The following is a 9,639-nucleotide window of genomic DNA, read 5'->3' on the forward strand; positions in this document are numbered from 1 at the left end:
TGTCAAATCATCCGGATTCGAAAGTGTCGAATACTCTAGAGGAGATTGTACAAGAAAACATGCACATTTAATACATGAGAGAGTGTCCAAGGCTCTTTCTCCTAAAACAGTAAAAGGATAAGTAGGCTTTATTTGATTTTGGAGTTCAACTTCATTTACTCTACTCTACTAAACTCTATTTATCTTTAATTAAATAGCATAATTATTAATTTTTTCTTCAAATTTTTTATCTTAAAAGAAAAAGTAAAGGAAAAGCAATACATTTCGAAGAATCAAAATTGCTTTGCTATTCCCTTTCTTCCTCTCTTATAATTGAGAAAAAAACAAGTCTCGTTCGTAATAATTATGTTCATACGAATATTGGAAGCCAATTTTTAATTTTTCTTATAAAAATTATGCTAGAAATCAGAAATTCTACAGTTCAGCCACTAAACCTTCAGCGGAAAGAGTGCACAAAACTTTCACGCCTCAAAAACAAGATTTTACACTGAAATTTCTATTGTACGGAATATGGTTCCTCTCTTGCCAAAACCTTTTGTCCTCCGAGAACAATGTTTCGTAATGAGAAATTTCTCTTATACGAGATATTATTTTTGAAATATGAAAACATTTCGCACGAGAAGACCGATTAAGTGCGAAGACTTTCGCGCTTAGTCGACCGAAGGTTCAGCTGCTCAACCATTGAATTTCCGATGGAAAAGAGAGTTTATCGAAATCGTACGAGAGGGTTAATGAAGTCAAATCACAGAAACCGTCGTGCCGCCCACGTTACTCTCTTCCCCCGCATCTTTCCAGAGTCCCAACCGGAAGATCACGTCATAAGGGCAAAATCGTCATTCTATCGAGGGGCAATCCCGTCTTTCCACTAAATATCCGTGCCCATTATCGTCATTTCATCCTGCAGGCAGATAGCTAGAGAGAGAAAGGGGGAGGAGGGGACAGTGATCTTCCATGTCCGGAGAGAGAGTGCCTTGCAGAGTTGGCAATGTCTTCTTCTTGTTCATCGTCTTCCTTAATCTCTCTCTGTCACTCTCAACTCTCTCTCTCTGGGCAGTTAAGCTGCTTCAATCTAGCCACCTAACCTCCTGAAACAGCATTTACTCTCAAGATTCGCTTTTCCTTCAATTCACTCCATCATTCACTTGGGGCCACTGCTCAGTCCCCTTCGCCCTCGCTGCTCCAACCTCCTTCGCCGTCAGCGTACGAACATACCCGGCTGCGGCTTTGCTTCTAGAGGTAGAGAAACAGAGATAGGGGCAGAGAGGGATGCCGCTCGTGAGGTTCCAGCTCAGGAACGAGCACGCCCTTGGGAAGCCCGAGCTGTACAGCGAGGCCAGCCGGGAAGATCCCAAGGCCGTCCTCGACGGAGTCGCCGTCGCCGGTCTCGTCGGGATCTTGCGCCAGTTGGGCGATCTCGCTGAGTAATTTTCCGCTTGCCCTGTCTGCTAATTTATCGATTTTCAGCCCTTTTTTTCAGTCAGTTTTCTGCTGATTGAATTGAATGGTTGGTACTGTAGAGCAGCAATTAGCTGAAGCAGACCGAATGAAGCTCTTGATGTTGGCGACAAATTCGCTCTGAATTGCTAAAATGGAACTTCCTTTGACTGTGTTTCTTTACTTCATAGAACATTCGAATCTGACATGCGGATTTTCGCTCCCTTGATTGTCTCATAAGCTTTTCCCGACTTTTGCTTTGGGGCTGTTGGTTGTTTGATGGCTTTATTTCGTTGCAATTTGACTTGATGATGGCTTCAGTAATGGGAAGGAATGGCACCATTGCAATCTCAGTTGTTGCCATTTTCCCTTCGCTAAAAAAAGTTTTGTTTTTGATCCTATCGTTGTCCTTGGAGCTGCCATTTCATGGACTTTTGTTGCTTTTATGAACATTTTGTTTGTCCATTCAGTTTCAACTTTTAACGCTGATAGAGTGTATCTCGGTTCTAGTTTTGCAGCCGAGGTTTTTCATGGCTTGCAGGAGCAAGCTATGACAACGGCTTCTCGAAGTCATAATTTGTTGGGTCGTGTTCAACGCATTGAAGCTGCTCTTCCTTCCTTGGAGAAGAGAGTGTTGGCCCAAACGAGCCACGTACATTTTGCTTACACAGCTGGTATGAATCCATTATCTGGAGCTCTGTGCTCTGTTTAATTTTGTCGCTTCCAACTTAACTTGTGTGATTGACTTGTGCTTTTGACTTCTCATGTCCTGTCCTTTGGGGGTTATAAATATGAGTCGTCCACTCTTGCCATTCCTTGTCCTCATGGAAAGAAATTTCACAGTTCATATGATTACTGCACGGTCTGTTAGATTATTATGACTCAACACAGTTAACCTGCATTTTGCCTACATACTGCTTTCACCTAGTCCTAACTCCATTTATTCGTTAGATTACAACTGACTCTTCGCTTTTGTATAACTTAGAACTTGTGACAATCAGAATGAATAGTTAGGGTAGATAATCTTCATATTCCCATTGAAGTGAATCTACTTTTAGCGGAAAAATAAACTTTTGACTCGAGCCTTCTCATCCCAGCATGTAAATCGGCTTGTGGGGGGAAATTAATTTTAAGTTTACTGGGACTCTTATTGATCTGTTTATACTTTATATATTATAGTGACATCATTATTCTAACATCCTGCTTGCATCTTCCAAATGATTCAAATCCTTACGGTTAAGCAGTTGCTTTGCAGGTTCTGATTGGCATGCCCGGATTCGAAATGAGCAACATCATTTTATCGACAATGACTTGCCACGATTTATCATGGACTCCTATGAAGAATGTTGTGATCCTCCTCGTCTTCATTTGCTCGACAAGTAATGCTGTTCTTGGCAAATACTTTGGACGAAAAAAACAAGCTATGCTTCTAATTGTGAATGGGTTTTGAATATTTCCTTTTTTCCCTATTTGTCTCCGTCTATTAGATTTGAAACTGGAGGCCCAGGATCATGCTTGAGGAGATATTCAGATCCAACCTTTTTCAGAAGAGTATCAATGAGAATAGACGAATCAAATCCTGTAAAAATCCGCAGAGACAAGAAGGCTCGTAAAATTAAGGTACATATCTATGTAAAGGCTGATTAGATGGTTTCACTGACATCACCACTTTCTTTTAATGTTAAGTGATTGTTTTTCATTTTCATTATTACTCTGCTAACTGTGAGTCTTCATTCAATGATGTTGATATGAAATCCTTTTTGCACGTAAACTTGATACTGGGGATTTAAACTGGCTTATAATTCTACAGAAGAAAAAATCGTTGCTGAAGAATGGTGAATTTTCACGTGGGAACTCATTATCCAGCCACGGTAGCAGGTACGGCAGCCAAAATATAAAGTATACTATATACATCTCGCGATTAGCTTCGGATTAAATATTATGTTATTACGTGCAGACTGCGATTCTCTTCAGCTCTAGCTAATGGGCAAGCTTCTCCGACTGTTTCAATGGAAGATTTGACATTTGACTCTGGCATGGGAGATCGCTTAAATTCGTTTGATTCTAGATCTGGTTCTGGATACATTGAATGTATCTTCAGTCAGAGCGACAACATGCAACTCAATGAACGTGCATCTAATAGATCATCATCTTCTAGGCTGATGCAGCATGAGGATTCTGTTGGTTCCTTTTCCCGTGATGAAGAAAGTTTCAATGCTTCTAGCATTACGAGGAAGAAAGGTTTCAAGACCTCATCTGCCCAGCTGATGCAGCACGAGGATTCTATTGGTTCAATGTCCTGTGAGGAAGGAAGTGCCAGTATAGCTAGCAGTACGAGGAAGAAAGTTTCCAAGGCCTTAACTACCCAACAGATGCAGCACGAGGATTCTATTGGTTCAGTCTCACATGAGGAAGAAAGTCCCAGTATAGCTAGCAGTATGAGGAAGAAAAGTTCCAAGGCCTCGTCTACAAAACAGATGCAGCATGAGGATTCTGTTGGTTCAGTGTCCTGTGAGGATAGTGGCACCAGTATATCTAGCAGTACGAGGAAAAAAGGTTCCAAGTCCTCATCTACCCTACAGATGCAGCACGGGGATTCTGTTGGTTCAGTGTCCTGTGAGGATAGTGGGCCCAGTATATCTAGCAGTACGAGGAAAAAAGGTTCCAAGTCCTCATCTACCCTACAGATGCAGCACGGGGATTCTGTTGGCTCAGTGTCCTGTGAGGATAGTGGGGCCAGTATATCTAGCAGTACGAGGAAAAAAGGTTCCAAGTCCTCATCTACCCTACAGATGCAGCACGGGGATTCTGTTGGTTCAGTGTCCCGAGAGGAAAATAGTGCCACTATATCTAGCAGTATGAGGAAGAAAGGTTCCAAGGCTGAAAGTACTGCTGATACATTACATGTGGATCATGTTGGTTCATCTGCCCTGCTGATGCAGCATGTGGCTTCTGTTGGTCTGGTTTCCCAAGAGGAAGAAAGTACTGCTATATCTAGCAGCTCCCATTCTCCACCTAGGACATTGCAGGAATGTGCTGCATCCAATTTGTCTTCTGTCACTTGGGAGGAGAAAACTGAAATAACGCAGACCATTGAGCGAAACATCTGTAGAGATGTAGCTTCAGAGTTGGTTTTTCCTCACTTAAATGTCTGTGAGCGGGAGGACGAAACTCTTATTGCTACAAAAGTGGATGAGCTTGACATCCCACGCAACGGTGAGAGCCTCTCAAAACCGATCACTGATGAGGATCAGACTGATGACATTGATAGTGAAATAGACCATTATGTGGATGCACTTAATACCATCGAATCAGAATCTGAAACTGATCACGATTATCAGACGAAACGCGAGGTGGAGAAGTTCTCATACAAGGCACAAGATAGAGAAAAAAGGGTTGCAGTGGAGGAGCTGACATCACATAGTTTAGACCACTACCCTTCTAATGTGGAGTCTGATGTTGCTTCCAATGTCATCTCTGATAAAAGGATGCCTCTAGATTTGCCTGAAGCTGCTGCTTCTGAAATTTCTGCTGAAGAACAAGTTCCTGAAGTTGCTGTGGTATCTGCTAATTCTGATTGTTTACCAGACATTAGTGTTTGCCAGAACTATGTTCTTGATGATTCGAAGGTAGAAACTGCTACACATGAACCATCTTCTCCTGGGTCCTCTCAATCCCAAGATGAGATCAGGAGCAGCTCTTCCAAGCATCAAGAGTTTCCTGTCAAGCTTGCTGACGTTGATTTTTGGACAAACGGAGGTCTACTGGGACTTCAACCAGCAAAGCCGCCAGTTTTTGCTCCAACTGATAATCCTAATGTAGATTCCAATCCCTCAGTCCCAGCTTCGATGCCAAAAGACGATGATGGCAGGGAAAAGTTGCATCTTGGTGAAAATGATGAAGTTGGTCCTTTTGTAAAAAAGACAACCCTGGTCTCATCACTCTCTGATCCAAGTCCTCGAATAGATAACTCTTGCCAGTCGAATCACACCAACGTATTTGGTCACACTAATGGGCATGGCTCGAGTTCAATCAGTGTCGTGGCCCCAGGTAGTGCGGTTCCCATTGCTCCAACAGCCCAAGCCGCACCTGCTGAAACTACCAAGGAGAATGATGATAATTCATCTGGAGTTTTTGGACTTGGTCATAGGTTGTTTGTAAACAGCTTCCGGAAGAAGCTTTCCCTGGTCTATGATGAAAAACCAGACTTACCTTCTTCTGACATATCTCTAGCTGGTGGGCAGCACGAACCTTCACATCAAACAGTTGTGGACGGGACCTGTATGGATCAGTTTGAAACTATCTCACCTGTAAACTCATTCCCGCCATCACCTCCACTCGAGCACATGAAAATATCTTTCCATCCAGTGAATGACTTCGAGACTTCCAAGCTTGGTTTGAAGTTTTCTGATGAAAGTAACAGTCGAGAAAAAGTTAGAGACATGTTTGCTTCATTTCAATTGGTACCGCAACCTGCTGTCCAACTTGATGGGGGCGGTTTCGATTCTGATGATGACGACGATGACGACACGTTTTGCCGGTCATCTCCTAATAGCTCTAATGACTATATGAGCAATCACTCTGAGTCAAATTCTGAACAGTGGGAATCCGATGCACATGATGCTTTGGGCAGGCTCTCAATGGAGTCTGCTTCAGCACCAACTAGTTATGCAAACCATGCGAAGGAAGCTGTAAGGTTAGATCCCGACAATGGTGTGGAACCAATCCACTCGTTTCCAGGTTGTGTCAGTGGTCAGGGACTCAACCTTCCCAGCTTCGATGCAATCAAATCTTTCCCGAAGCAAGAAAAGGATGTTATGCCTGAACCAAGGAGTAATGATTTCTCACTGCAGTCACCCGGTCAACCTACTCCACCTCCTCCACCTCTTCCTCCAGCTGACTGGCGGGGTGTGAAGCCTGGTGTTGATGTGGCAGAAGATGTAAAAGAAGCTTCCGCGGCTCTAAACAATGCAATCCACTCAAATCATTTGGCTTCTCATGTCCAACCGCAACCTAAACTAACTCCTGTAAGGCCTCAGAATATCGTCAAAGAGATCGTCCAAGTTGCTATGGAAAGAAAGGTATTCTGGTTTTATAACCCGCTTCATTCCCCCTTCTTCCCCGGTATTACATTTAACATTTTGAGTGATATACATATATAAGCTATGTACGATGACGTGTTATGTAATGCTGCTTCAGGATCAGCAGAAATCAAATGCGAACAAGGAATCTTTTCCTGAGGGGGCTAATGGGCTGGCGCCTGATGACAAGGAAGATTTTCTGCAACAGATCCGAGCAAAGGTGAGCGCATCCTGTTCTAGCTAAGTTACACAGTTTATTGCTTTCAAGATCACTTAACACGTTAACATCATATGCGACTGATTTTACTTTGTCCAGTCGTTCAACCTCAGACGAACTGCTACTGCGAAGACCACTGCTCCTACACAGGCAGTGACAGCGAACGTTAAAGTGTGTGCAATTCTCAAGAAAGCGAATGCCATTCGCCAGGTTTCACACATGACCCTTTCTTTTACAATTGTCTTTTTGTCGGTCCTCAGTCTGTTGCATGACCTGATGAAAATATCATCTCAAATGCGGGATTTCAGGCTGTTGGGAGCGATGATGGGGAGGACGATAGTTGGAGCGACACTTGAATTTTCACTCGACGTACGTAGTGACCTCGAGTTACCTTTGAGGGAGATGTTTTGTTTTATTCGCAACGTACATTTGTACATGTGAATAATGTCTGAGGTTGTCTTTCTTTCCGTCTGTAATTATAAATTTGTAGGGGTTAAGCTTTGTATCCTGTCATTCCATCGATTCCTTTATCATGTTAGACACGATCTATGAATTTTTCGGCTCGCGCAGGGCCGCTCTGCAATTCAAACTGTTAGCTTATGCTCTGAGAAAAATGATCCACTTATAACCCATAAAATTTCTGACCCTATTTCCCTTCCTGAACCCCAAAATGTCGAGGAGAGGCTGTGGAAAGAATATAAAAGCCATCAAACTTTGACGATACCACCAGATCGTACGTGCGCATATGTGTATATATTTATGTACGCATACATTATACTAATATTTGAAGAAAAATTTCGTTTCGTTAGTGTTCCCACTTACCCAGTGTTAAAACTTTATTTTATACACGAACTGTCGAAATCTATCCTATTTTTAAGAAATTATTGAAAAGTAAAATAAAATTTAAATCCGCTCTATTTTCTTAAAATTTCTTCCATTATTTCTTTTATTATGTATTTTCTTTAAAAAAAATATAAGCAAATTCTAAAAGTCGAGTGAAAAAACAACCATAAAAACATGAGAATAATCTTGGGCCATGCGCTTCACTCATGCGGGAGGGCTAGCATTAGCTAAATTGCATATAAAATCACACAATTTACTCGTATTTCTAAAATTAATCCAACCAGTGAAATTTTAAAAAGAAAATCACATCCATTTATAATTTTTTTCCCAAATCAAGCAACTCGTATATTTTTTCAATGTGAACTCTGATATTTGAAAATTCAATTAAGTACTGACTAATCCAGTCAAGCTAACTCGTATATTTATTAGCTTTTAAATGTTTTTCTTTTATTTATTTTTTATTTTTTCGCTGAATATCTTTCAAACGTGGTTATTTAGGCCACTAGCATTTCTTAAAGTGAAAATTGGGGGGACCAACAGACATCGAAGTGTCTCCCATTAATTTCCTGTAATAAATACAAGGAATTGAATAGTCAATGCCTTGAGATTGAAGAGAGATGCATTTGACAAATTAAGAAACAGACAGAACTATTACAAGTGGCCCTTTAAGATTCCTCAGCAATAAATAGGATATTATATTGTGCTCTATCTATCCAATCTATCGGCCGTTAACAGACTATCGATCTTCTAAAAACTGAACCATCTATCTATCTATCTATCTATCTACGGTAGGTATTTATAGTAGATTCTCTGATATGGTGTGATGAGAGTTTTCTATTCGTTTATGAAAATATATCACATCAGCATTTACGCAACTTTGAATCTCCGATTGGTCGAGTTTTCTTTCACTGCATTGAAATATACGATTAGAAATGCTAAATGAATAACAATTATCAACGATAAATTCATTTTTATCTATAATACAATAGATAAACTATAAATATGATCAACTATAATTACCTATAAAGTACTTTCAAACTTTATTTATGAAACAAAAAAGGTAAAGGTCTGCAAAACGCGTGCCTGTAGAATGGATATTTTAATTCCATAACCTGCATTTTCGGAGTTCTCATCCCCGATTAGACGGTAGTTCATGATAATTTCATGAGTTCCGAAAGAATTACTCCGGTCCTCTGATAATAACTGGTTTCAGTTCTGCATGACCTGCTGCAAAAGAGACGGTAGTTCATGTGGGGGTTTTCCATTGCAGGGCTGTTAATTTAATCAAACGTTGCCTATCAAAAATTTAAAAAAAAAAACAAAGAGAAAGATTAATTTATATATCACGGACAATTTACATAGGGATGTGCTAAATATATATATTTATATAGATAAAATAGTGGGTCACAGTGATTATAATCTTGCCACCTCGTTACGCAATATTCAGACGCTCGTATTCAACTGTGAATTTGTAGGGCAAACAGAACAACCAGCATAAATACTATTTCCATCAGCATAGCGCTATTAAAGACATAATATAGTTCACGGAAGTCGGTGTCCCTTAAGTCCAAGCGAAAAGCATATTTCTAGAGGGGATTCTAATCCAAATGTCGAGTTAATAAATCACCCGGAAGTAAGTTTTTTAACCACCGGACCGTCGCGGATGGTAGAGTTACGCAGAATATGATAATGCCACTTCCTTTGCTTTGTAACGGAATATAAGCGGAAAAGCAGCAAATCAAAATCAAAATGATTTGTATTTCCAAAATTTGATCCCAAACAAAAAAAAAAAGGATAATGTTCGACAACTGTCACAAGCCCATGTGATGGTTTCGATATTTTATATTTCTTATAATATAAAATCAGAATTGGCAGCACATGCGATATGCACAAAACACCAATATGGCTGTCCGAGATGGATCTCACTCTCGACATTTATATATGGATATAATATTTCCAATGGTTTATATCCATCCCAAAACTTGAGTTGAAAGGCCGCAATATTCAATTTCTCATAAATTTATTTAATTTTTCGGTTATAAGAGAGATTATGTGCATAGTACA

The 9,639-nt window shown here is 40.5% G+C and overlaps 1 protein-coding gene across 3 annotated transcripts; it reads left to right on the forward strand.

Moving 5' to 3' along the window:
• The first annotated feature begins 944 nt into the window (after positions 1–944).
• LOC116207632 (protein SCAR3-like) lies at positions 945–7,340 on the forward strand. 3 transcript variants are annotated; one of them, XM_031540666.1, is made up of 9 exons: positions 945–1,421; positions 1,945–2,108; positions 2,690–2,813; positions 2,922–3,054; positions 3,245–3,312; positions 3,392–6,515; positions 6,634–6,735; positions 6,832–6,942; positions 7,041–7,340. In XM_031540666.1, the coding sequence occupies exons 1-9, from the start codon at positions 1,267–1,269 to the stop codon at positions 7,086–7,088; spliced, it is 4,029 nt and encodes a 1,342-aa protein (XP_031396526.1). In that variant the 5' UTR covers positions 945–1,266; the 3' UTR covers positions 7,089–7,340. The 3 variants fall into 3 exon arrangements, with proteins under 3 accessions (XP_031396526.1, XP_031396527.1, XP_031396528.1); XM_031540667.1 differs by having other exon boundaries at positions 1,289–1,421; positions 1,953–2,108; XM_031540668.1 differs by lacking the exon at positions 945–1,421 and having other exon boundaries at positions 2,679–2,813.
• Positions 7,341–9,639: the final 2,299 nt, after the last annotated feature.

The sequence above is a fragment of the Punica granatum genome, chromosome 5, assembly GCF_007655135.1.
Source record: "Punica granatum isolate Tunisia-2019 chromosome 5, ASM765513v2, whole genome shotgun sequence".
Classification (NCBI taxonomy): domain Eukaryota; kingdom Viridiplantae; phylum Streptophyta; class Magnoliopsida; order Myrtales; family Lythraceae; genus Punica; species Punica granatum.

Excerpts from the sequence above, each read along its gene's own strand:
- LOC116207632 (XM_031540666.1), top strand. The coding sequence starts at position 1,267 with ATGCCGCTCGTGAGGTTCCAGCTCAGGAACGAGCACGCCCTTGGGAAG. Across the intron at positions 6,516-6,633 it reads AAGTTGCTATGGAAAGAAAG|GATCAGCAGAAATCAAATGC; the intron begins GTATTCTGGTTT and ends ATGCTGCTTCAG. Across the intron at positions 6,736-6,831 it reads TGCAACAGATCCGAGCAAAG|TCGTTCAACCTCAGACGAAC; the intron begins GTGAGCGCATCC and ends TACTTTGTCCAG.